Raw genomic sequence first — 27,772 nt, forward strand, 5'->3', positions numbered from 1 at the left:
GTCGATGACAATTCTCCCTTTTGTTATTAACAATGGGTGTGAATTTGACTCGATTAGAAGCTAAATTTATACACCAAGAAGTATTTAAAAATTTAACCAAAACAATACTAATTTTTTGAAAAACACGTTTAGATGAATTCAAAAGGAACGCACCAACATAGATTAGCGTTGAAGACGAAGACATCTCACTCATTTCTTTCAAGGAAAAAAAAGAAGGAATTGAAAAGTATTTGATAGTTTGGAGGGGAGGGTATAATGGTAATAGGGTATAGGGCAAAGGTTTGGGATCGGGCTGGGCCGATTTACAGTGGAAAACGGTAATCTCATCAGCATTGATTTGATTTGCCCTCGGCCTCGGCTTTCCCAATCTCGAGGGAATCAAGGCCTTTTCTCAATTGCGCTGCGGCTGCGCTTCCCTTCCCTTCCCTTCCCTTCCCTTCCACAACTATCCACTCTCCACAACAACACAACTCTTCTCGCTTCCGGTAACTCTTCTTCCTTCATTTTCTCCTCCTTACTCTCTTCTTATGTGTCATCCATTCCGATTTAGCATATTTTCCCTCTCTCCCCACCACTTTTCCAATTTATGTGTCTGCCTTTCCATATTCTTCAACTCATTCTCTTACTTTTTCTTTATTTTTTATAGTTTTTTTATATACTGTGCTGTGATGTTTTACATATGAAACAAGATTTCATTTCGACTTCAACCCGGAAGAGGTTATTTTTAAGTGCATATTCATCTGCATAATCTATGGATTAACTTTGAACTGGCATACACACCACACTCAATTCTTCGGAACTCACTCACTCGGAAAGGGTACCGCAGTTCTTCTGTTTTTTTTCCTCTTTTTTTGGCACATGTGTCCAGGGATTACGTTGGGTATCATTGTTTGATTCGAGCTGCATTTTTAAAGGCCACTTCCTTTTCTCTGGGTTTTGTTATTTTCCCCCCTCATCGTCAATTCTATGATAGTTGTTTAAATGCATGCAGTTAGGCTATCAAAGATATAGTTCTGTAGTTTAAGCATGGGGGACACTGAAACTGTAGTTGCCCAAACATCTCAAGTCATGGGATATACATCTGCTGGATATGTTTCAAGTGGCTATGCAGATAGCAGTTCGAATCTAATTCCTCATGCCGGCGCTTTTCAATCTGTGACCACTGCAGACTTTTCTGTTTCATCTACCTCTGCAGATATGGGGGATGGAAATGCTTATGTTACGGATCCCAATTCTGTTCACCAAGGAAATCATGTTGGTGAAGTGGACGAGACAAAGGCAGCTGTTGTAGGGACCGATCATACTCAGAATGCTGATGTATCAGAAAATACAGCAATGGAAACTGCTGAAGCTGTCAGTCGTGATACTTCTTTAAATGGAAGTGTTGCTGCCGAAGAAGTCAATGCGTCATCACTTGAGAATGGAAATGTTAATGAGAATGCCGGCGAGGCATCTGAGGAACAACACTTTGTTGATGGTTCTTCTGGTATGTGTATCTTATTTTAGTTTTCTGTACTTTTACAAGAGTTTCATTGGGCAATAAGCATTTGAACAAATATTAACCTATATAACAAGAAGAATATGAGTGAAGAGGAGAAACCCAAAAATATGTGTATAGTCTTAAATAAACATCAGAGGGACCTAGCCTAGACACTTAAAACTTAATAGTAAGCTTCTGATAGAAAAAAGACATTCATTTCGATCAATGCTCCTAAAGAACTTGAATTTGAATTCCGTTGAATAGATTGTTCTACCCTATGATGGATCTTGTGTATCTGGGTACCGCATAGACACTGTTTGTGGCTAAAAAGGAGTGTATTCTTACTTTGTAAAAGAAAGTGATTAGTAATTTAGTGTACTCTGTATCTGGATAATTTGTTTCCCGATGGCAGTGTAGTTTCTTTTTTAAGTAGTTAGTCACGTCGGATGGCAAATGCTTCTTTCTTTTGAAGAGTGTCGAGAGAATTTATTGCAAGGGATATGATGTAGTCTTATAAAGCATATTTTCGGTTAGGCTGTTAGTTAAGGCTTAAGTTGTTAGCTGTTAGTTAGGCTAGTTATAAGCCTAACGGCTAGTTTCCAGCTCCTTTATTATAAATAGGAGCTTTCCTATTCATTTGTAGGCAACTCTTTCACATTCTAATAAAAAATCCTTCTCGGTTTGCATCAAGTTGGTATCAGAGTTTCAAAAATCTTGGGCTTTCAATGGTAGGAACGAAACCTACTTCAGCTATTGGAGATTCTTATCTTGCCGACAAAGAGACGGAAGAAATATCCGCCCTCTCTCCACGAACCTCAGCCAACTGACTAATGGTGGTTGAAGGAGCTGTTGAAACACTCCAAAGGAATGTGGTTGAGATCCGTCAGATCTTGTTTTCAATCGTTTACAAATTGGATGACATTCATCTGCATCAAGAACAACAAAGAAACAACAAGGGGAAGGAGGCTCGCGATAAGGGGATCAAGATTGATGATGGCGTTAAGCAAACAACTTCAAGATTGCGCCAAGAACCCATCCCACTTCAAGATCCCTCCCTCAAACAAGAACCACTTCCTTATCCTCCCTTGCACCAGGTCTCTTGCACCAACCCTGACCATGATTTACCAAATGATTATCATGGTATACCTCCAAAAAAAATCAAGAACCCCACAGATTTTATAAACCCACCTATAGACAGCATGGTCATCATCGAAACAGAGCCTTGGTTGTCAATTCTTCAAGTGATGAAGATGACATTCCTCCCTGGGAGATTAATCGATATGGCAATCGGTATGATCATCCCCATCGAAGAGAACCTTCAGACTATAAAATGAAGGTTGACTTACCCATCTTTGATGGGAAACTTGATATTGAAGGGTTTCTTGAATGGATCAAAAACATTGAAATTTTTTTTTTTGAATATATGAACACCCCTGACCATAAAAAAGGAAAGTTGGTAGCCCTCAAATTGAAAGGGGGAGCCTCGGCTTGGTGGGAGCAGTTGGAAACAAATCGCCAACGTTTTGGCAAACACCCCATCCGGGCGTGGGAAAAAATGAAAAAATTGATGAGAGCTCAGTTTCTTACCATCAATTATGAGTAGGTCCTCTATAATCAATACCAAAATTGCCGCCAAGGGACAAGATCCATTGCGGAATATATAGAGGAATTTCTTAGGTTAGGAGCAAGAACCAATCTAGGTGAAAATGACCAATATCAAGTGGCAAGATTCATTGGCGGCCTCCGAGCAGATATCAAAGAGCGGCTACAAATCCAACCTATTGGATACCTCGATGAGGCCATTGCCACAGCTGTCACCATAGAAGAACAAGTCACTAATCGCTACAAGAATCAGTACCAACGGTGAAATTTCACTGACTCGGCCAAAAAGGTAACCCCTACACCTGATAAACTGATTAACCAAACCTCTGCGTCTACTTCTAGGGGAAAGATATCAGATGATAACAAAGCCAACGAGACTTCCATGACCAAAAAGGCTGGGAATGTTTACAGCCGTCCTACATTAGGGAAATGCTTCAGATGTGGGCAAACAGGACATCTATCTAATGATTGCCCACAACGACGAGCTATCCACCTTTTGGATGAAGCTGAGGAAGATAGCCCGGAGTTAAATCAAGAGGAGTGTGACGAGAGATTGTTCTTACAACCCGATGAAGGAGAACCCTTATCATGCATTCTTGAAAGAATTTTACTCACACCCAAAACAGAGTCCTTTCCTCAACGTCATTGCCGTTTTAGGACCCGCTGCACAATCAATGGCAAGGTATGTAATGTTATCATTGATAGTGGTAGCACGGAAAATGTAGTTTCTAGCAAACTAGTGACAGCCCTCAATTTGAAAACCTCTCCTCATCCGACACCATATAAGATCAGTTGGATCAAAAAAGGAGGGGAGGCACAAGTTACAAGTATATGTACTGTGCTCCTTTCCATAGGAAACAACTATAAAGACCAAATAATCTGTGATGTTATTGACATGGACGTCTGTCATGTCCTTTTGGGCCAACCTTGGCAATTTGATACTCAGGCAGCTTATAAAGGAAGGGATAATACATATGAATTTTCCTGGATGGAAAACGGTTGTTCTATTACCCTTAACAGTTTCTCATACTTCAAAACCCAAGGACAAAGGCCAGCTCTTCTATTTTTCTAAAGGAAAACATCTATTTTCCAACAAGGATGGCCCAGTCCTTGGCTTGGTAATTAAACATTTTGAGAACAACCATGATCATACCACCACTACGATAGAGGCCAATATTCAAAGTCTATTAGACCAATACCCGTCACTCACCACTCCCCCCACAAATCTGCCACCCATCCGGGATATTCAACACCAAATTGATCTCTTCCCCGGTGCCATCTCCCCAATCTACCCCATTACCGCATGAGCCCGAGGGAGTCCAAGATCCTCCATGATCAAATACAGGAACTATTAGACAAAGGGCATATTCAGCCCAGCCTAAGCCCTTGTGTAGTCCCAGCTTTACTTACACCTAAAAAGGATCGCACTTGGCAGATGTGTGTGGATAGCCAGGCGATTAGCAAAATTACAGTCAAATATCGGTTCCCTATCCCACGTATCAACGATCTATTCGATCAACTAGGAGGTGCATCTATCTACTCCAAGATAGATCTCAAAAGCGGCTACCATCAAATCCGGATTCGACCAGGAGACGAGTGGAAAACGACGTTCAAAACAAATGAAGGCTTGTTCGAGTGGTTAGTAATGCCTTTTGGCCTATCTAACGCTCCAAGCACCTTCATACGTCTTATGAATCAGGTATTTCTTCCCTTCCTCAATAAGTTTGTTGTGGTTTATTTTGATGACATACTCATCTATAGTAAAACAAAAACGACCATATAAATCATCTTAAACTAGTCTTCTCTACATTATATGAACATGCTTTAGTTATCAACCTTAAGAAATGTCTTTTCTTCACCACTGAGTTATCATTCTTAGGCTTTATTATTGGACAAAATACCTCAAAAATGGATCCTAAGAAAACGCAAGCTATTTCAAATTGGCCTATTCCTTCAACTGTCAAAGACATACAATGTTTTTTAGGAATAGCATCCTTTTATAGGAAGTTTATACGTAACTTTAGTACATTGGTTGCACCCTTAACACATTGTTTAAAAAAAGGGAAATTCTGTTGGGGACCTAGTCAAATTGAAAGTTTTCAGACTGTCCAACATAAATTAGTAGAACATCCCGTCCTTACCCTCCCCGATTTCTCTCAACCCTTTGAAGTTAGCATAGATGCCTCAGGAATCGGAATAAGAGCTGTCATATCTCAAAATAACCACCCCATTGAATATTTTAGTGAAAAATTAAGTCCTTCCTTCCAAAATTGGAGCACGTATGAGCAAGAATTATATGCCTTAGTTCGTGCCCTTAAGCAGTGGGAGCACTACCTCCTTAACAAGGAGTTTATCTTATTCACTGACCACTTTTCTTTGAAGTTCTTGAATACACAAAAACACATAAGCCGAATGCATGCTTTTCTCCAACGATTTGATTTCGTAATCAAACATAAATCGGGGGTTACCAATAAAGCGGCTGATGCTTTGAGTAGGAAAGGAACGCTTTTAACTATCCTACAAGGGGAAATTATAGCTTTTGAAAGCTTACCAAGCACATATGAATCTGATGATGACTTCAAAGATATTTGGCTCCACTGGACAAATAATGGTAACACAAAAGACTTTCATTTACTAGATGGGTACCTCTTTAAGATGACCACTTGTGCATCCCTCGAACTTCCCTTCGGGAGGCTCTTATTAAAGAATTACATGCCGGCGGCTTAGCTGGTCATTTTGGCCGCGGCAAGACATAATTTAGTGTCCTCTCGATACTATTGGCCCCAACTACGTCGAGATGTTCTTAGTTATGTATCTTGCTGCTTCATTTGCCAAACAAATAAAGGGCAAGCCCAAAATACAGGCCTTTATTCACCACTTCGAATCCTGGTATCCATCTGGGAAGACCTTTCGATGGACTTCATCCTTGGTCTTCCAAAAACTCAACGTGGGTTCGACTCCGTGCTTGTAGTAGTGGACAGATTCAGTAAGATGGCCCATTTCTTAGCATGTTAAAAGAATTCAGACGAGGTATATGTTGCTAACCTATTTTTTCGAGAGGTTGTTCGGCTACATGGAATTCCTAAGACAATTGTGTCCGATCGGGATGTCAAGTTTCTTAGTTACTTTTGGCGCAAGTACAACACAACTAGCCGCCCCCAAATCGATGGACAAACGGAAGTCACAAATCGCACTTTAGGCAACCTCATTCGGTGTCTATCTAGTAGCCGACCAAAACAATGGGACCTTGCTCTTGCGCAAGTGAGTTCGCCTTCAATCACATGAAAAATCGAACCACAGGGAAGTCTCCATTTGAGGTAGTTTATACTAAATTACCCCGTCTAACGGTAGACCTTACTAATATACCTTCCAATGTTGATATTAATGTAGAAGCAGAGCAAATGGCAGAACACATTGTGCAACTGCATTAGGAGGTTCGGGAGCATATGGAGGCTACTACTTCAAAGTTCAAACAACAGGCTGATCACAAACGAAGGCAACATGATTTCAAAACGGGTGATCTCGTTATGGTTTATTTAAGAAAAGGTCGGTTTCCACCAGGGAAATTTCATAAGCTCAATAAAAAGAGGATCTGCCCCTTCTCAATTCTCCAATTCTCCAACAGTGTGGGCCTAATGCCTTTAAGATTGAGCTACCCCCAGAATACAGCTTCAGCCCTATCTTTATGTAGCAGATTTGACACACTATGAAGCCTCGGATGGTTTTTCTTTGGCAACATAACTCAGGGACAAGTTTTATTTTTCAGGGGGTGAATTCTGATGTAGTCTTTTTTTTTTGTGAAAGAAACAATTTCATTGATATATGAAATTGCAAAAGCTTCAAAGGAGGATTACATGAAGCACTTCCAATTGGCTAAAAGGGAAGTGTAGCTATAGTTGTGAAACATAGGGGAGGATTTACACCAAGTAATGACGGTAAGGACTATAGCTTCAAAATTTTTTTCAAAAGGGAGAGTTTTGTCGCTAAAGATGCGTTGGTTGCGCTCTCTCCAAGTGACCCAAAGGAAAGCCCGTATAAAATTCTGCCAAATAAGAGCTTTCTCTTTTCTAAATGGATGTCCACTAAGAGTAGTTTCAATGAGGTGAGGGGGATCCGTTGACAGAGCAGTGTACCAACCAAAAGTGCTAAGGATGAGGTTCCAGAATTTGGTTGCAAAGCGGCAGGAGACGAAACGAAGAGGTGCTGTTGGGTCTCAAAGTTTGAATGACACATCACCAATGGGGGAGAGAGCCATATAAGGCAGTCTTCTTTGTAGTTTATCACCGGTGTTGATAGCACGGTGGCTAAGTTCCCAAAGGAAGAATTTCACCTTTTTAGGATATGAGTCCCTCCATATGCCTTCGTACAAACCTTTTGGAGAGCATGGCTGTGTAAGATCTTTAATGAGGGAGCGAGTGGTGTAGATGCCATTTGGTTCTAATTTCCAAGTTAAAAAATTCTGATGTAGTCTTATTAAGCATATTTTCGGTTAGGCTGTTAGTTAAGGCTTAAGTTGTTAGCTGTTAGTTAGTTATAAGCCTAACGGCTAGTTTCCAGCTCCTTTATTATAAATAGGAGCTTTCCTATTCATTTGTAGGCAACTCTTTCACATTCTAATAAAAAATCCTTCTCAGTTTGCATCAGGATAGGATCCTGCTCGTGACATGGTAGTTTTAGCCATGTCTTCTACTTCCATACTACTCAATGAAAGTTCATATTTTGTGTGAAATAAAAAACAGCTTGGGAGGTTTTTTAAGGAGGAGCTTGCTAAATGTCAAATTTATATTTTATGTTAAAAATAAAAAATAAATTTTTTTGAAAATGGTTAATGTTTCTTTTTGATAAGAAAAAATTTCATTGATAATATGAAATTACAAAAGATAGGGAAACCTCGATCCGAAGAAGTTACATAAAAGATCTCCAATTGGACAAAAGAGAAGTGTAGCTACAAGAAAGGAAAAGAGGAGAACATCTACACCAATCAATAACCAAAGGAACTATAGCGTAAAAAAAGGGTGAAAAAGTAAGTTCCTTCCCTTTGAAAATTGTGTGATTCCGATATTGCCAAGTAACCCATAAAAAAACTCTTACAAAATTCATCCATAGAAGCCTTTTCTCCTTTTTGAAAGGACGATTTCCCATAACCATAGAGAGGAAATTGTTGGGTCGTTTGGGAGAGCTGTATACCATCCGAAGCTAGATTGAAGAAAATTCCAAAAAAAGACCAGCATATTCACGGGAAATGAAGAGATGTTGCTGTGACTCAAGGTTCTTCTTGCGCTTTGGGCACCATTGTGTAGATAAAACCATAGAGGGCATCCTATGTTGGAGCTTATCATGTTTGTTTACAGCCTTTTGGCTAACCTCCCAAAGAAAACTGTTATAAGAAAATCTTCTTAATAAGTTTTCTTGACTTTCTAGCATTAGTTTAGCTTTACCTTTGGTTCTAGAGCCACCATGGGTGATCGAATAGAAAAAATTTGAAATATTTACGTGTTTCTTCTGGGACCTGAAAAACCTACAATTTGGCCCCTGTAGCTGCACATCTTCTTGTTTGGCTTTGTAGTTGTCATTATTATGACTCAGATACTGCTTCCAAGCACATTTTGACGCATTATTGTCTCTGGCTTTTTGTTCAATACCATGTTTTTTGAAAAAGAGCCATTAATCCGTATTTCATGTTGCTCCTCTGGGTGAGACCTTGTACTCAACTCAACCATTATAAATATATGAAGAAAGTAGTTTGCACATTTATGTTACACAATTGCTAAACTTCTTTTCAATTTCAGTACTGTAATTACTTTATTATGTTTGATATTTTGTGTCCTTTGTTTTTTTTTTTAAAAAGGAAACGCAACTTTTCGTTTATATTTTGTTGCCTTATATTTTCCCTCCTTTTTTTGGCAGTACCTCCGCTATCTGCTGAAGAAGATAGACTGTGGAACATTGTGAGGGCTAATTCATTAGATTTTAATGCTTGGACTTCTTTGATCGAAGAGACAGAGAAGGTGGCAGAGGTACACAAGAATAACAAGTTGTACAGTTTTATTATTTTATGATTGAATTAGCATGGTATCAGTGGAATCTTTTATGAAGTACAAATACTGTGTTAAATTATGATCATGAAAAACAAGGTGTCCTTTAGTTTGCTCGGGCTATGGTTGTTGTTTATGAAGGTTATTAGTTTGAATGTTGATGGGTGGGTTAAGAACAAAAGAGTTGCCATGAAAAATTTGTTATGAGGGAGAGATGTCTATTTTGGTTATTTAGAAACCAATTGAGACTTGTGGGCTCTCATTTATGAGGAGTATTTGGAGTTTTAGATAGATATGTTGGGCCTTCTACAACTTCTGGCTGATCATCTTTGGGATGAGTAACATTCTATATGGTTGAGGCCGTGAAAGTATTGCCCATTAGAATATTGGATTTTTTGGTAGCTCACTAGTCATTGCTTCTAATTTTGAGACGAAAGATTTCCTTAAGGAACAATTATCTCTTTATGGTCATTGTGGCAATCATGGTGCTCGGGGAGGCTTTAGGGTTTCTTGAAGTGTGAATGAAACTGAAAAGTTCCTTGGGTTGAAACTAAAATATAAGTTAAAAATTATCTACTTTCCTAATGGGTTGTATTTGAAGGCTTTCATGTGTGTTTGTGGCGGTTCACTAATCCTTGGTTCTCAATTTGTAAAGAAGGATTTTCCGAAGGAATAATGATCTCTTTATGGTTATCACCACGATTCCTTTTTTTTTTTTGGGTACATTTTCTTTAGCTCCCTATTGGTTTGGTCATGGCCTTTCTAAGGCCACCTTTGTTTGTCTTTCATTTTTCTGGATGAAAGTTGGTTTCTTATACACACACACACACACACATACATACAAACTTATATAAAATCTCTTTATCTATTCTCGGATTAAGACATTACTTTTTATTTAAAGGTAAAAGGTCGAATCACCCCACCCTTTTTAAACTAAAAAAAAAGAAATTTCTTTATCTATCCTGCCCTACCAATGGCCCAATTGATAGTACTTGATTTTCAAGTCTTGAAAAGGAGAGGTTGAGATTCAGGTAGTTATGATGTCGAGGAATGTTGTTAGAGTCTTCTTCTCTTCCTCTTTTTCCTTAAAATATATTATATGTAAATGAAGTACATTAGATAGTATTTAGGGGTGCAAGCTGACTATAAAGCTGACAGTATGTATCAGTCGGTTCCTTTTGATACATTATCATGCCCAAAATTAGTTGATTGGTTTGGCTTTGAAAGATTTTATTGTCTTGGGTTAATTTGGTTGGTTCAATTTAATTAATTTTGGTTGGGTGGTGGTTTTTTTAAAAAATTGGTTTTAGAAAAGGAATGTTAGATTTTTTTTTAGACAAGTCAAATTATTTTTCTCTTTTGTGTTCTGTACTGTTCACGACCTCAAATTGCAGTGCTTAACACATTTTTTTTTGTAATTATCCTACCTTTGCTATAAACTTAGATTGGAGGGCATTTATGTAACCCCTTTCGGAAAAAGGGACATCTTGCCCCTTGCCCTTTTAGTCTGTGTCGTCTCTTGATGTCATTTGAATGAGTAGTTCAGCCATGTCATCTCTCAAACTGATAAGTCAGTTTGGCATTTGGCTTTCGCCAAAAACTGGCTTGAATGGACTTGCTTATATCTTTTAATAATATTGATTATTGATGGTTTATCCATGTGATAGATATATCTCTGGTTATCATGATGGATATATTGCTAATAGCATGGACTTTTTCTTTCATAATCTATATGAGCATATATTGTTAGTGCATATCTTTACAACTCTTTTAGAGCTTGAAAAAACTCTATTATTTTCTTTAATTTGTTTGGTTATTCTCTACGTGTGAGTTATTTGATGCACATTTTTGTAATAATGGCATGATACATCTGTTTTCACATTTTATGTTGATTTCTCAAAACTTGACGTGAACTGAATTTTGCACTGGAATCATATCTCTATGAGAAGACTTATTGCCTACTTTAAGTGAAATTGCTTTGATTATTTTCAGGACAACATACTGAAAATCCGGAGAGTTTATGATGCCTTTTTAGCAGAATTTCCTTTATGCTATGGCTATTGGAAGAAGTATGCTGATCATGAGGCACGTTTTGGATCTACTGATAAAGTTGTTGAGGTGTATGAACGAGCAGTACATGGGGTTACTTACTCAGTTGATATTTGGCTGCATTATTGCATATTCACGCTTAGTACTTATGGAGATCCAGAGACCATTCGAAGGTATATACTTCTGTTTGTCCAGTTCGTGCTTTTCCTTGTGTTCCATTACCCTGATTCATAGTTACTTGGACCTGATAACAATCTTTTTCTTTTTGCTTGTAACCTCGTTTTAGATGGCTGTACCAGTGATTTCCTACGTGTAAGGCAGAAAGATTTGATTGAAATGTATATTGGAATTTCATTTTCCAATGTGCATTCCTATGATTTGGGCTACACTGTTTCTTGCCTTTTTTAGTCATTTTTTCAATAAAAGAAATAGTGTCAACTTCCCATTGTCTATTGTGGCTTATGCCTTAGTATGTAGTTATGAATGAATTACGGCAGTTGTTTAACCTTGGCCCACTGAGGTGCATCAATATACAAATTGCTGCTGGGAATATCTCGTTCAGTTATGGGCTAAGATGGCCTCTTTCGTTGCTTCATTCACGGACATAATATGATTTTTTAGGAAGGTAAATGCAGCATGCAGAAGTGTCATATGCTGTTAGAGTAAATTGTTCCTTCACCTTCAACGTTAGTGCAGCTGCCCCTGTTTTGTGGATACTTTTGCACCACTTGATCTTTATTTACATGATGACCTTTTTCTTGGTTCATGATGTTTCAGGCTTTTCGAGAGAGGATTAGCTTATGTCGGGACAGATTACCTCTCTTTTCCCCTTTGGGATAAATATATTGAATATGAGTACATGCAGCAGGAGTGGGGCCGTCTTGCCATGATATATACACGTATACTGGAGAATCCAAATCAACAGTTGGATCGGTATTTCAATAGGTGAGTCTTGCAATTCTTGGTAACCATCTATTCAAATAATTTGATATTGCTCTTTTCAGTGATCTGGATTCTTTTGCTTTTGAACAATGGTAATGGAGTTCTTTTTTTGAGTTGCTACTTTTGGATGGACTTATTCCACTTTCTATTGACATTTCGTTTCATTGACTGGGGGTTGTAGAAAATGGGAACAAATACTTATTATAAAAAAGAAATTGTCTGTCTCCCGATCGAGTTTGATGTCATACATTCTTCTTTTCAGTGAAGGAAAAAAGTTGCACATTCTTTAATATTTGCTGAACTTTGTATTTATACAGCCATTGCCTTCGAAGTTGTTAAATTTCCTCTTATTCTTTAAGGGTAGATTAGGCCCGTTTGATAACCATTTTATTTTTGGTTTTCATTTTTAAAGTTACATTTAGAAACATTACCCATGTGTTCTTTTGTTTTCTTGTATAGTTTTTATAAACATTTTCAAAACCTAGGCCAAATTTTGAAAACAAGAAAAAGTAGTTTTTGTTTTTGAAATTTAGCTAAGAATTCAAGTATTCAAATATATTTTTAAGAGAGGTAAAAAATTTACTAATGAAATCGTACGAAAACAAGAATAATTTTTAAAAACAGAAAATTAAAAATGAAATGATTATCACACGGCACCTTAGTTCTTGAGTTAATTGCTGCTTTTCATTGAATCTTGGCAATTATGTGATCAACATACATTGCTTCTTACCACCCTAAAGATCTGGCAAAATAAACTATAACAACACTAACATTAACTGACCAACTAAAGACATTACAAAACTAAACAACTATATCTCCTGCCCCAAAGATTAATTATTAAACATTGAAACCAGCAGATCAAAAGTAACAGCATGAGGCAACAATCGAACCAAAATCTTAGTGTTGCCAACTGCTTTTATTTAAACATTGAACCAACTGAATGGCTTTAAAACCAACAGCATCTTCTTCTAACTGCAGCCACAAACCAGATACTCAACAAAGCATTATCAGACCATTACGCGCAGCAGAAAAACACAAAAAATTACCATGATTTTGAAGCCAACAACTACTATCAACCGGGATCATCAATTGACTACTGGAAAACCAAACTTTTTCCACTCTTGTACATTCACTGGATCTGCCTCGCTTGATTTTATTTTTGCTGTTATTGACACAGTAGTTTGATTTGACCCCCCCCCCAAAAAAAAATTTTTTTTTAAAAATATTCGATTTTGATTGCACCTGTTTTTTTTTGTTAAGTTACATTTTGTGTCAGGAAAAGCTATCAGATAGATTGTTTCTTAGTAAAATAAATGAAGTCTTTAATTTTTGATTGTATGGGATTAATACAATCCTTATGGCTTTGTTGAACTTATTTTCCTGATATATGATCTATAATGTTTTTTCCCCTCTGGACTACGATGCAAATGCTTCACAGCTTTAAGGAGTTAGCTGCAAGTCGACCTTTGTCAGAATTGAAGAGTTCTGAGGAAGCTGTAGTAGATGTGCAATCAGAGGCTGGTAATCAAGTAAATGGGGAGGAAGGTCATCCTGATGCTGCAGAACCATCATCTAAAACTGTAAGTGCTGGCTTAACAGAAGCAGAGGAGTTGGAGAAGTATATCGCCATTAGAGAAGAAATCTATAAGAAAGCTAAAGAGTTCGATTCTAAGATCATTGGTTTTGAAACAGCTATCAGAAGGCCCTACTTTCATGTTCGGCCACTAAATGTTGCAGAGCTTGATAATTGGCACAGTTACCTGGATTTTATAGAACAAGAAGGAGACTTAAATAAGGTACTTTTGTTTGTTTCAGATTTTAAATATGTTTATAATTTTTAGTTTTTAGTCGTCCTTGTTATGTATTGACTTACAGTTAAAAAATATCTGCTGCATCATATGCCTTACTGGCTAAACCATTGGATGAAGCAACTATTTAATCGGGAATTTGAACTGAGACTAAAGCAGGGGCCTTCAATTTGGTTTCTTTAAGGCTAAGTACTTCGAACTCTCATTTATCAGTGGAGATTCTAGGTTCATGATGTGTTTGTACAGTAACTTTTTATTCTTTTTAAAATTCCAATGTTATGCATGCAGGTATCTTATCTTCCTAACCATCTGTCTGTCAGGCAAGGAGGGTCCCTCATTTCATATTTGAGGGGCCTCTCTATTCTACTGAGGAGTATTTCTGTTGCATATCTCTTTTCTGTTTCTTATCACATCTTTACTTAGTGTATCCTAAATGTGAAGACCATTTTATATGTCTTTCCTTTTTTGTTGTTTGATCTTGCGACCAGGTGGTGAAGTTATACGAGAGATGTGTTATTGCTTGTGCCAACTACCCTGAGTACTGGATACGATATATTTTATGCATGCAAGCAAGCAATAGTATGGATCTTGCCAATAACGCTCTTGCTCGGGCAAGCCAAGTTTTTGTCAAGGTAGGCAACACATGCATCTACCATTGTACCAATGTTATGATAACTTGCCGTGGTTTTCATGATTAAGGATTACCTAATCTTAATCATAGACTGCTCATAATGCGTCAATCATATTTCCCATTTTATGCATGCAAACATTGAATTATAATGGATCAATAATTTTACCTTACCTCGAGTAGCCTATAATTCCTCACTCATTTTTGCTATTCGCTATAAAGAATCTCATGTTTTTATTTCTCAACCATATATCCCAAAGAAGGTTTAACCATCAAACCTTGGCTTTGTTTTTTGACGGATGACTACTTAGTGGATGTGCAAGACAGGCTTGAGTCTTGTGGGAGAAATGCCACATCGGCTAAATTCCTTGTGGATCATGTAGTATGTAACAGCAATTGTTTTACAAGGGACAAACCAACTTGGAGAAAGGCTAAAGGAAGGATTCATCTTTTGCATCCGAATAGCAGTGTGTTTACTTGCCGGATGCAAGTTCAACCAACAAATTTGTTTTACTTTAATAAATTGTTCCTCATATCTTTATATTTGCAAGAATATATGCTCAAACCATACAACCTCAAACTAGAGAGTAGCCCACTCCTTTGTTCCTCTAGCATTTAAACATCTTAAGCGTTAATATTTCAACCTTCATTGCTGTGAGTCTTCCAAGCTCCTCTCTTGTGCCTCTCTGGTTGGGTGTGAAGTGTTTGACTTTCCGTCCTCTTACCTAGGGCTCCCTTTAGGTTATAATTCGAAGAGTGGTTTTCCGGGCATGGGTGTAAATGATTAAAAAACGCCTCTCTTTGTGGAAAAGAGTCTCTTTCTCTAAAGGAAAGAGAGTAACTCTTACTTTTCTGGTTTGCTATCTTTGCATCTGCCACTTTTGTTTTTGTCGTGCTCCTTGATGCAAAATCACACATCATTTCCCCTTTTGTGTTGCACTATTCAGATCTAACAGCAATTTTCTTGGTACATCAATATCCATCCAAAAGAATGAATCCTCTGATACCATTGGTTGGAACTAGATGATAAGACTTGGAAATAATATTGAAACATCACTAAGAAAATACAATGAGATACTCCCAAGTATTTCGAGGTATTTAGATCCTTCCCCTATCGAGAACAGTCAAGACTAAACCATTAGAATGTTTCCTACCCCACCTACGTCCCAAACCTTCTACATTAAAAATTATTGCATAACAAACTCTTAACAAACTGCCTTTTCAATTTCCATCTTACCTCTAGTTATCAAGTCCTAACAGTGTAATGTGTAGGATCGGATGCGTGGGTGTGTGTATATGACAACATGACAAGACTAACGTGTATGATAGGTTGGGTGTTCGGCGATAGGGGTGTGATGCACAGGTAAGCTAGCGTTGTAGGGCATTGAGGTTTGCAAGATAGTGGTGCTGGGTGCTGAGTGTCACAATCGCACCTTTTCAAAGCAGCTCGAGCGATTGTGCGGCACTTGCTCTAGCTCAAACGAGCAAGTCAGCTGGGAAAAACTGTAAGTTGCGGACAATCTCGGTCGTGGGTCTAGCCTCCGCTCACGTTTTAGGAGAAAATTGGTTTTAGAAAACGTGAGAGAGAAAAACAGTTGAAAACATCTTTAAAACAAGCATTGTAGACATTGGATGCAAGAAAGATTTGATTGCAAGAAAGTATACAACACTTGGTCGGGGGGAGGTTTGATGACTACTTGGTCCCCCCTAAGGTACATTATAAGGCATTTTTGGTGTGGCAGGTGTAGACGTCCTAAGTGGCGAGGAGTCACTCGGTGGCCTACAGGGCCTGTGTGAACTCTGATTGGCTTGAAATTTGGCGTGCTTACATATCTTACTAATACACACCTAGTTCCAAAGCCGCTCGGCCAAAATCCACCTACAACCCCAAAAACCCGATACAAGAAAATTACACTAGAAAGCTTTAAAGACATGAAAGGAAAGCGAGTGGTGAGGATGGTTTGGACATGCGGCCATGGGTAACACACCCTGGACAAGCATGCCCACAACATTCTCCCCCACTTAAACGGTTGACGTCCCTGTCAACTGCTGCAGCTTGAAGTCCTCGATCTTCGTCTTCCAGGCTTCAAGGTCTTCTTCTCGTTCCCAGCTGGTCTCTGCATCAGGTAGGTCCTTCCATTTGACGAGGAATTCTCGAACTTTTTGAACGGGTCTCCCCACCTTTCTGGTTCTCTCTGCAAGGATCTCTTCTGCTTCTTTGTCTTCCTTCTGTTTGAAGTCGATGGCGGGCCGCACAGCAGCATTGCGTTCGTCATCCTCAAGGTCGGGGTGGTAAGGTTTTAAATTGCTCACGTGGATCACCGGGTGAATCTTCATCCAAGCTGGTAACACCACCTTATACGAGACACTCCCCACCTTCTTAACGACTTCCACGGGTCCCTCGTACTTTCTCACGAGTCTCTGGTCTTTGCGTCCTCGGAAACGAATCTGTTCTGGCCTCAACTTGATAAGAACTTTGTCGCCTACTCGAAATTCGAGAGGGCGTCTCTTGCGGTCGGCCCATTTCTTCATATGCTTGGAAGCTTTTTCCAAATATGCTCGAGCAATTTCTGTCGTCTGCTTCCATTCCTTTGTGAAGTTGTGGGCTTGAGGGCTTTTCCCCGCATACGGGTGGTCAAGAATATGTGGCAGAGACGGCTGTCTTCCGCACACAATCTCAAAGGGGCTCTTTCCTGTTGAGGAACTTGTCTGGTCGTTAAAACAGAATTGAGCCACATCTAACAGCTGGACCCAGTTCTTTTGTCTGGCATCGATGAAGTGACGCAGGTATTCCTCAAGCATGCTGTTGAATCTCTCTGTCTGACCATCAGTCTGTGGGTGATAACTCGAGGAAATGTTCAAGCTTGAACCCAGAATAGAAAAAAGTTCCGTCCAGAAGGTTCCTGTAAATCGGCCATCCCTGTCGCTAACGATGTTCGTCGGAACTCCCCATAGCTTTACTATATGTTTGAAGAACAGTTGCGCTGTCAGCTCGGCGGAACACGTCTTGGGAGTCGGAATGAAAGTTGCATATTTGGAAAATCGATCGATAACGACAAGAATGGCTTCATGTTCTCCTACCTTGGGCAAGTGAGAGATGAAGTCGAGCGACACACTCTCCCATGGTCTCGTAGGAGTTGGTAGGGGTTCAAGCAACCTTGCTATTTTAGTCCTTTCTACCTTATCTTGCTGACAGATAAGACAGGTCTTCGTGTATTGCATCACATCTTCCCGCATATTTGGCCAAAAGTACCCCTTTTTCAGCAAGGCGCAAGTCCGTTGCCACCCCGGGTGACTAGCCCATAGTGTATCGTGACACTCATGTAGGAGCTTCTTTCTCAGGTCTCCCATTATTGGCACGTACAGTCTGTTTCCTCTTGTAAATAATAGGTCCCCTTCAACCCAGAACTGGCGGGTCTTCCCGGTCTTAACCAGCTCGACCACAGTTCGGGCGGAGGGGTCTCTTTGAAGATATTCTCTAATAAGGTCACGGATCGACCCGTCCACTTTGCTGGCGTGAATGTGGGCTAACATGCACAGGGCCGCATGTTCGCCTTTACGGTTAAGAGCGTCGGCAGCTTGGTTGGACTTTCCTGCCTTGTGTTCAAACTTAAAATCAAACTCGGCTAACAATTCCTGCCACCTGGCCTGTTTGGATGTTAGCTTAGGCTGATTGAAGAAGTGGCAAATTGCACTGTTGTCCGTCTTTACCACAAAATATGAGCCCAACAAGTACTGCCTCCAAGACCTGAGGCAGTGAACGACGGCTAGCATTTCTTTCTCTGATACGGTATAACGTCGTTCCACATTATTCAGCTTGCGACTTTCGTAAGCGATCGGGTGACCGTCTTGGAGAAGGACACCACCTAACGCGTAGTCTGAAGCATCCGTTTCTACTTCAAACGGCTTCGTCACGTCGGCTAGCCCAAGTACTGGGCCTTTCATCATGGCCGCCTTTAGATCTTCGAAGGCGTCCTGACTTTCCCTCGACCACATCCAGGTCATTCCTTTCTTCAGTAACTCGTCATTGGGGTGGCTCTCCTTGAGAATCCTCCGATAAATCGTCGGTAGTAGTTGGCCAACCCTAAAAAGGAGCGCAACTCGGTCACAGAGGTAGGGACTCTCCATTCTTGGATCGCCTTTACCTTATCTGTGTCCATACTGATTTGCCCTTGTTCGATCACGTGGCCAAGGAACGTGATCCGCTTCTGTGCGAACGCACACTTTTCCTTCTTTACGTATAGCTGATTCTGCCTTAGTTTGTCGAAGACCAACCTGAGATGGATCTGGTGTTCTTTCAGCGTCGGACTGTATACCACTATATCGTCTAGATAGACTACCACAAACTGATCGAGATATTCGTGAAAGACCTGATTCATCATAGTACAGAACGTGGCAGGGGCATTCGTTAATCCGAAAGGCATCACGAGGAATTCAAAAGCCCCATACCTCGTCACACAAGTAGTTTTAGGCTCGTCACCTTCTGCAATACGCACTTGGTAGTAGCCCGACCTGAGATCCAATTTCGTGAAGTATTTAGCTCCATGTAATTGATCAAACAGGTCGGTTATGATTGGGAGGGGATACTTGTTGCGAACCGTGACTTTGTTGAGGGCTCTATAGTCAATGCACAGACGCAACGTCCCATCTTTCTTTTTCTGAAACAGCACAGGGGCTCCGAAGGGAGCTTTAGCTGGGCGGATGAACCCAGCGTTTAACAACTCATCTAGCTGTTTTCGGAGTTCGGCTAACTCCGGTGGAGCCATTCGGTACGCATTCTTTGCTGGAGGTTTAGCTCCTGGAATGAGCTCGATTTCGTGGTCAATCCCTCGTCGAGGAGGTAAGGTCTTCGGTAAACTATCTGGCATTATGTCAACATACTCTCTCATGACAACTTGAATTTCAGGTGGGACATCTCTTGTCTCCACCGGCTGTTCGACCATCGGAATGGCCATAAAGGTAGGTTCCTCCCGGTTGAGGCCTTTCTTCAACTGTAACGCGGATATCATCCTTATGCCACCAGGTTGTTTGATGCTAGCTGTGACCACAGTGGGACTATTACTAGTGACAATCATACACTTGGCCAGAGGCATCGGTATGACTTTATGTTCGATGAGGAACTCCATCCCCAGTACAACGTCGAAGTCGTCCATGCGAACTACTACGAAATCGACACTGCCTGTCCACGTCCCTAATTTCAACGTCACTCTTTTAGAAACTCCCACAATGGGTAGAGCTTCGGAGTTGACGGCCTTCATCTTACCCGTATCCTTCTCAATAGTCAATTTCAGTCGGTGGGCTTCCTGTTCTGATATGAAGTTGTGGGTTGCACCCGAATCCACCATGGTGCTCTTTGCAGGGTTACAATTGATCGTAGCATCTACGAACATAAGCCCCTTTTCGGACGTTCCTTTGGGTCCATTGACCCTCTTTTGAATGGCAGATAGGAATTTTAACGCCCCCATTCTAGGTGTTTCTTCGTCTTCTTCCTTCTCACAATCCGTTCCAACTTCAGGTTCATTGCACGACTGAACGGATGCTTGAAGGGCAGTAAGGGCAGCTCGGTGTGGGCATTTAGCTACCCGATGGGGACCTTTGCACAAGAAGCATGATATCGGCCTTTGAGCGTTTTGACTTTGTGGATAGGGTCCTCGGGAAGGACCGGGATTCGGGCCTTGAGGTCTCTTGTCAGCTCCCCCACTCTTTGGGGTAAAGGGTTTGAACGTCTTGTTTCTCCCAATGGGGTTTGTAGCATTCTTTTTTGGGTGGGATGGTTCACTGCTATAGTCTAGCAATCTTTCGGCAGAGGCCATGGCGGTGGCAAGGTCTTGTACCCTTTGTTCATACAGCTTGGTTCGGGCCCACGGTTTCAATCCTTCGATAAAGACGAACACCTTGTCTTTCTCTGACATGTCGCGAATATCCAGCATCACGGCAGAGAATTGTTTCACGTAGTCCCGGATTGTTCCAGTGTGTCGGAGTTCACGTAGCTTCCTTCTAGCCATGAACTCGACATTGTCGGGGAAGAACTGACCCCTCAATTCTTTCTTCAGATCATCCCAGTTATTGATCGTGCATCGACCATTCTGAATGTCGTTGACTTTAGATCTCCACCACAGCTTTGCATCATCAGTAAGATGCATGGTGGCCAAAGTCACTTTCATCTCTTCTGACGTTGTCCCCGTAGCCTTGAAGTACTGTTCTACGTCGAACAGGAAGTTCTCGAGATCTTTGGCGTCTCTATTGCCATTGAATGGTTTGGGCTCTGGGACCTTCAACTTGTTGAACCCCATGTTCGCTTGGTTGGGAGCTTGATTTCCCACGGCTCGCATGGTTAGGTTCACTCTAGTGCTTATTTCCGTCATCTCAGCTCGGAGGGTGTCGATGGTCACTTTGAAGTCTTCTGTCATTTCGTTAAACAATTGCATCATTGCCGAATGCGAGTTGTTTAACTCTCCCATACGTACTTCTATCTCCACGTTCGAAGCTACCAGGACGTGTAGCTTTGCTTTCTAGGGTCTCAACCGTCATGGCTATATCTTGTATCGGCAACCCGTCTACACGGGCATTCACTGCGTCTATTTCTCCAAACTTCTCGGAGAATTCATCAACTCGCGCCTCCAGCAGACGGAGGGAATCAGGGACTTCTCTTAGGTAGAGAAGTTGTTCTTCTATCTCTACCAGTCGGTCGACGTGCGACTTGCTCAGTTGTTTTGTCGTCGACATGGTTCCGGACTTTTTCGGGTCGAGGAGCTAACTAAGCTCTGATACCACTTGTCACAATCGCACCTTTTCAAAGCAGCTCGAGCGATTGTGCGGCACTTGCTCTAGCTCAAACGAGCAAGTCAGCCGGGAAAAACTGTAAGTTGCGGACAATCTCGGTCGTGGGTCTAGCCTCCGCTCACGTTTTAGGAGAAAATTGGTTTTAGAAAACGTGAGAGAGAAAAACAGTTGAAAACATCTTTAAAACAAGCATTGTAGACATTGGATGCAAGAAAGATTTGATTGCAAGAAAGTATACAACACTTGGTCGGGGGGAGGTTTGATGACTACTTGGTCCCCCCTAAGGTACATTATAAGGCATTTTTGGTGTGGCAGGTGTAGACGTCCTAAGTGGCGAAGAGTCACTCGGTGGCCTACAGGGCCCGTGTGAACTCTGATTGGCTTGAAATTTGGCGTGCTTACATATCTTACTAATACACACCTAGTTCCAAAGCCGCTCGGCCAAAATCCACCTACAACCCCAAAAACCCGATACAAGAAAATTACACTAGAAAGCTTTAAAGACATGAAAGGAAAGCGAGTGGTGAGGATGGTTTGGACATGCGGCCATGGGTAACACACCCTGGACAAGCATGCCCACAACACTGAGTGTAGCAAGTAGGCACACTATGTGCAACATAAGCAAGGATGATGACATGTAAGATGTGTGGTAGACTGATAGTCAAGGTTGTTAATTGAGGCATGAAAAATTGGCATAAGTGCTAGGCCTGTCTAGGGATGAATAAAATACTCAAATGGGGTAAGGAATCCCGGTTCAAAATATGGTTGGGATTGAGATTGGGGAATATATTCCCCACCCTGTCACCATTCCCTATACACACACACACACACACATGACACAATCATACTTTTTATTCCTGAAGGGTTGCCATCTTTGTCATCTACTCGGTCTCTTTCTTGGGTGTACTTACTCTTGAGGAGTTGCAATCTTTGTCGAGGGGTGGGACTCGTTTAAAAGATGCCTACTAGTGAAAGGGTTTTTGCTAGGCTGCGCAAGTTGTAGGGTATCTGCTTGTGTACTTTGGTGTTTCCTGCATCCTCCAAACAAGGAAATGTAACTACCATTGACCAGTATTGCAACTGTCACCAAATGTACACTTACAAATTACAGTATATGACACTCCACTTTTTTACTCTTATAGTATGGTTTCTCTTTTGACCAATCGGAGAAGTTTCATGTAACTCCTTTGATTTGTGGGGTTTTCACACCCCCCTTTTGTTATTTCACACCTCAATGAAATTGTTTCTTAACCAAAAAAAAAAATTACAGTATATGGTTGCAACAGTAACTAATACAGTAAATGGCTTAATCAATAAATTATCAGAAAGGTTTGGTTGAAGTATCTTCGAGAAGGATGGCATGGAGTATAGTCAAGCTAAAGTTCACCAGTAAATCAATATTACATCTCATATTAAATTATCAGAAAGTTCACCAGTAAATCAACATCGTTGATGTTGGCACACTATTTTCCAAATGATTAAAACACAACCTTCCAGTTACCAAAAAATTTAAGGCCCAGCTTGTTATTGTCTAAGGTACTAAGCCATCATAGAAACAGAGATAATTATTTATACTTTTCTACATGTTTCAATAGTTCCATACATAAGTTATGGGAGACATTAAGACGTATTTCCATGTATTTCCACTCCAATATATAATTATTTGGAAAACTAGAGATTCAAGGAGTAAAAAAGTCAAAATTTTCATGGGTCGTATATGAAATAGGTACATAAATGTCTCTGTGCCCTCGTTTCCGATACCTATGTACACAACCCTTTCTCAGCTTAGCCACCAAGTCCTCCCTTCTTAGTTCAATCGAGTGATTGAACAATTCAATTATCTCAGTTTAAAGCACTGCTAATCTGGTTTCATTTTTCTTCCCTATATGGAAGTCTTTTGTTTTATTAATTATTGTCATTTCTTCTTTTTTAACAAATGTCTTGGTGCATCTTTTGCTTACAATTCTCAGTTTTAAGTTTTTGTAAATTATGAGGAGCACTAATTGAATGGAATTAAGTTGAAATTTACAATGTTGAGGAGCAAGCTGGATTATAACATGTATCCCCTTTGACTAAGTTGGACAAAAAGGAAGTACCCCCTATGACTAAGTTAGACAGCAGGTATCCAATTTGTCTTGAGATTTTGTTGTCTGTAATGCACGGAGGTGAAGCTTTGTTTTAAAAAATTATCTATAAATATGGATTTGTATGCGTAAATATTTATATACTTCCAAAAACTTCAACAGAGACGACCAGAGATCCATTTATTTGCTGCTCGGTTCAAGGAGCAGAATCAGGATATTGCCAGTGCTCGAGCCTCATATCAACTTGTGCATACTGAAATTTCACCTGGTCTTCTTGAAGCAATTATTAAGCATGCTAATATGGAACATCGTCTGGTAAGATGTTTTAAATAAGTTATGGTACATATTGATGATGCATGCTTTTTCTCATTTGGTGGTTGGAATTTTCAGGGTAACCTGGAAGATGCGTACTCTGTATATGAACAGGCCATTGCTATTGAAAAAGGAAAAGAACATTCTCGTGCATTGCCACTGTTATATGCTCAGTACTCGAGGTTTCTGAACTTGGTATGTTGGCCAAAATTGTGGTCCCTGCACTACTTGGAGTGTTAACATAATTCTGCTTTCTGCACTTGTTCCTTTGTAGTTTTTCTTTATGCTTCTTTACACCCACAGTTCTGCAAGAAATTTATTCCTTCATATTCAGAAAAGAAACTTGCCATTTTTTCTTTATTACCTGCTCAACTTTTAAGCAGTTCTTGTAATTATTCATTTATCTAATAGCAGTCTGTTATGAGGGGACATGATCTGTTGAAATGTTCTATTCCTTGATTTCTTAAGCGTTGTTTTCATAGAGCCTTCTCTATTCATATTGTTGACAGGTATGTAAGAATGAAGGAAAAGCTAGAGAAATTCTGGATAAGGCAGTTGAGCATGGTGAATTATCTAAACCACTCATTGAGGTACTCTCTCTCTCTCTCTCTCTCTCTCGTGTTTTCATGTGGTTAATGTATTTTCTTTGCCTCCATGATTCATCCAGGCCTTGATACATTTTGAGGCAATTCAGTCAACAGCAAAGAGAATTGATTATTTAGATTCATTAGTTGAGAAGGTCATAATGCCCAATACAGAGAATCCAACTGTCGTGAGTGCTTCAATGAGGGAGGAGTTATCAAGCATTTTCTTGGAGGTACAAATAAAGTTCATCATGACGGTGTTGAAATCTGGAAGTAGATGTTCATGAGATGAAATCTTTCTGGCATTTTCCTACCAAAAAATATTTCCAGCGTTCTAATATGTTTGGTTATCAAAAAAAAAAAAAAGAGTTGTTTGGATTGTATTTTCCTGAATGCGTTCATGAATAATTTTGCAGTTTCTGAATCTCTTTGGAGATGTTCAGTCTATCAAGAAGGCCGAGGATAGACATGCCAAGCTATTCATTTCACATAAGAGTACATCAGAATTGAAAAAACGCCTTGCAGATGATTATCTAGCTTCTGAAAAAGCAAAAATGGCCAAACCTTATCCTAGTGTTGCTTCACCAGCACAATCTTTGATGGGTGCTTATCCAACCGGTCAAAACCAGTGGGCAGCTAGCTATGGTCTACAACCACAAGCGTGGCCTCCTGTTGCTCAAGCGCAGGGGCAGCAACAATGGGCGCCTGGATATACCCAATCGGTAAAAGCCCTTTCATCTTGTTCTTTTTTTTTTTTTCATATGAATATGTCTTTCAGTTTTTGTTAAAAATTACCCATATGTTTTTCCTCGGTGCATTTTAATTTATTGGTCCAGAATAAATTATTTCTTCATATATTGTCATCATCATAATCTCATTCTCACCGTCACAATTATTTCCAACCACACTCTCGCCTACAAACAAGACCACCCAAAATGAAAGGAAAAGAACTCTGTTTCCTTGTTCTGAGGATTGGGGAACTGTGTCTGTTAAAGTGAATATTTGCATTTAGCTTGCATGATTTAAGGTGAAGCTTCTTGTTGTATATGTGGACTCCTTTGAAGAATGCAGTTTCTATTCAATTTTTTTGATCTTTTAGTGGTTGGGATCTTAACAAAAGGTTGTTTTCCGTTGTCATTTGACCATATTTTTGAGAGTTGTGGTTTGGTAGGAAGGGAACAATAATTGGTCTGAAGGTAGTCCGGAATATAGTCAAGTTCTTTACTTATTTCTGGGGCAATAATGTCAAATCAGTTTATATTAATTTGCTCTTTCCTAGTTTATTATGTAGACGGGTTTTTTTATTTAGTTTTTTGTTGCAGTTATTTTTTCCCTGCTTAATGATCCCTTTTCATTCTTTTCGTTTATACTCCCCGTTTCAATATTATACTAATTACTGTTTTAGGTAATATAGAGTTTATTTAGGTCCACGTCCATTTGAAAGGTCCTTTTCTTTTTCCTTCTATTTTTAAAACTCATGCTTGTGTACAACAATTTCCTTTGTTTTTTAATTCTAGTTTTTTTTTTGAAGCGGTGAGAGAATTATTTGATTTTGATGATGAATTCATTTAGAGTATTATAAAAATTTAGTTTGTTTATTCATAATTTCTTTTAATTGTTTTTCATCTTTTTAAAATCAGTTTTATATTGGGAACCAAATTCCGATTGCAAAGGCAAATTTATAAAAACCATTTTTTTTTAGTTTTTTAAAGATTTGGGTAGGATTTCAAAAATCTTTTGGCGAAGTGAATTTCATACGCAAGAAAATTGTGGCTAAACAGGCTTATTTAAAAAAAAATATAACAAAATGGTTATCAAGCTTTCAAAATTCTGATTTTTTTTTAAGGGTGAACTAATTGACTAGTTGTCCAGTTTAATTGTTAAAAGCAGAAAACTACAAAAAAGATCCACAAGTATTTTTTTTTTATTCGCATGCAAGTCACATATGGAAGGTAAAGGAGAAGTTGCATGATTCTCTCTCCATCTTTTTCAATTTCTTGTTTCCATGTACTTTGTTTCTACTCTTGTCACATAATTTAATCACTTTGGATAGTTTGATATTAGCATGCGTTAATTTGAAGATCACAATATGCATCTGCAAAACGAAAAGGAATAAGCGTTGTGTGTTTTTTCCCATCTTGTTGAACACAGGCCTCGTATAGTGGGTATGGAAGCACTTACACGAATCCACAAGTGTCCACATCAGTGTCACAAGCTTCCACTTATGCCTCGTATCCTCCTACATACCCTGTCCAGGTATTAAATCGATTAAGAATATTTTGCTAGTTGCCCTCTTTAACTTATTCAGAAAAAAAGGAGAATATAAGCCTCTGCTTTGGGTTTGATGTATGCCAATGCCAGAAAGTCAAGTCATTCTTTATGCATATACTGTTTTTGTGTTTTTGTTGTGCAGCAGGCGTATTCAGCTCAGAGTTATGCCCAGCCTACTGCTCAAGCAGCAACGTTAGCACCATCGCAACAGCCAGCTTCAGCCGCTCAGCCATATTATGGGGGCTACTACATGAATGGATAAGAGTTCCCATTAGCTTACTTTACTGGTAACTGTAATCTAAAATTTTTCCCTCATGTACCATACGATCCATCTGACCTCTCCTGTACCATTGTTCTTTAGGGACATGGGTATGGCATATGGCTAACACAAACTAGGGGACAGTTCTAGAATCTTCTTCTTCCACCCAATTCTTCTTGTGTTTTAATTTTTGATGTGCCAAAATGGTAACTTGGGTATCAGAATTTTTCATTGCTAAGTAGCTTCGGAAGGTAATGATTTCAACCGACTTGACTCGACTCCATTTGTTGTGAATGTTCTGTTATATATGGGCAGACGCAGACCCCTAGTATGGTGCATAGATGGTTGTGGCATCAAACTGGGAGTGACTACTACGTTTGAAAGCCTATTTTTGGATTACCAGTTTGAAAGTAAGGTTTCATCACTTCCAGTTTTTTCATTTTTCATTTTTCATTTTTTTTATTTGATCTTGATTGGATTACCAGTTTTCTCAGCCAGAATATGGTACAGTGAATTTCGTTGAATTCGAGCTAAGGTGTTTAAAAAAGTTATATTCACTCGTTTTTACAATCAATATATGAAATTAGATTAATGATGGCTACTACGTTTGAAAGCCAATTTCATTGGCTTCTATTTTGAAGAAAATCAGATATTTACTGGCAAAATTTGGACTCTTCAAAATTTTGGTCGTTTTGAAAACTCATTGAACACTATTGTTGAACAACATCTTATAAGTATTATATTTGAGGCAAAACATAGTAATTCTCAATTTGGTATTTAATCTTTTAAAATTCTTATTTTTTTTAATTAGGCCCTTGGGCATAAAAAACAAAAAAAACAAAAAATTTGTTAACAAATGTTAACAGTAACCTAAAGATAGAATAAGCTTTTCATTAACAAAGTTTCTAACAATGGATTTAGTGTAGAATTTAGTC

General features: G+C 39.5%; 1 protein-coding gene across 3 annotated transcripts; it reads left to right on the forward strand.

The window, feature by feature from the left end:
* Positions 1-326: 326 nt before the first annotated feature.
* Positions 327-27,115, forward strand: PRP39 (Tetratricopeptide repeat (TPR)-like superfamily protein). Of its 3 annotated transcripts, none has more exons than XM_022301846.2 (14): positions 327-485; positions 992-1,486; positions 8,990-9,099; positions 11,110-11,339; positions 11,944-12,111; positions 13,547-13,904; positions 14,405-14,548; positions 23,574-23,726; positions 23,802-23,918; positions 24,233-24,313; positions 24,391-24,540; positions 24,724-25,029; positions 26,459-26,563; positions 26,721-27,115. In XM_022301846.2, the coding sequence occupies exons 2-14, from the start codon at positions 1,027-1,029 to the stop codon at positions 26,838-26,840; spliced, it is 2,502 nt and encodes an 833-aa protein (XP_022157538.1). In that variant the 5' UTR covers positions 327-485; positions 992-1,026; the 3' UTR covers positions 26,841-27,115. The 3 variants fall into 3 exon arrangements, with proteins under 3 accessions (XP_022157538.1, XP_022157539.1, XP_022157540.1); XM_022301847.2 differs by having other exon boundaries at positions 26,724-27,115; XM_022301848.2 differs by having other exon boundaries at positions 329-485; positions 1,169-1,486.
* The last annotated feature ends 657 nt before the right edge of the window (positions 27,116-27,772 follow it).

The sequence above is a fragment of the Momordica charantia genome, assembly GCF_013281855.1.
Source record: "Momordica charantia cultivar OHB3-1 chromosome 9 unlocalized genomic scaffold, Mcharantia_2.0 BLBB01000009.1, whole genome shotgun sequence".
NCBI classification, from domain to species: domain Eukaryota; kingdom Viridiplantae; phylum Streptophyta; class Magnoliopsida; order Cucurbitales; family Cucurbitaceae; genus Momordica; species Momordica charantia.

Excerpts from the sequence above, each read along its gene's own strand:
- PRP39 (XM_022301846.2), top strand. The coding sequence starts at position 1,027 with ATGGGGGACACTGAAACTGTAGTTGCCCAAACATCTCAAGTCATGGGA. Across the intron at positions 23,919-24,232 it reads ACTCGAGGTTTCTGAACTTG|GTATGTAAGAATGAAGGAAA; the intron begins GTATGTTGGCCA and ends TATTGTTGACAG. Across the intron at positions 25,030-26,458 it reads CGCCTGGATATACCCAATCG|GCCTCGTATAGTGGGTATGG; the intron begins GTAAAAGCCCTT and ends TGTTGAACACAG.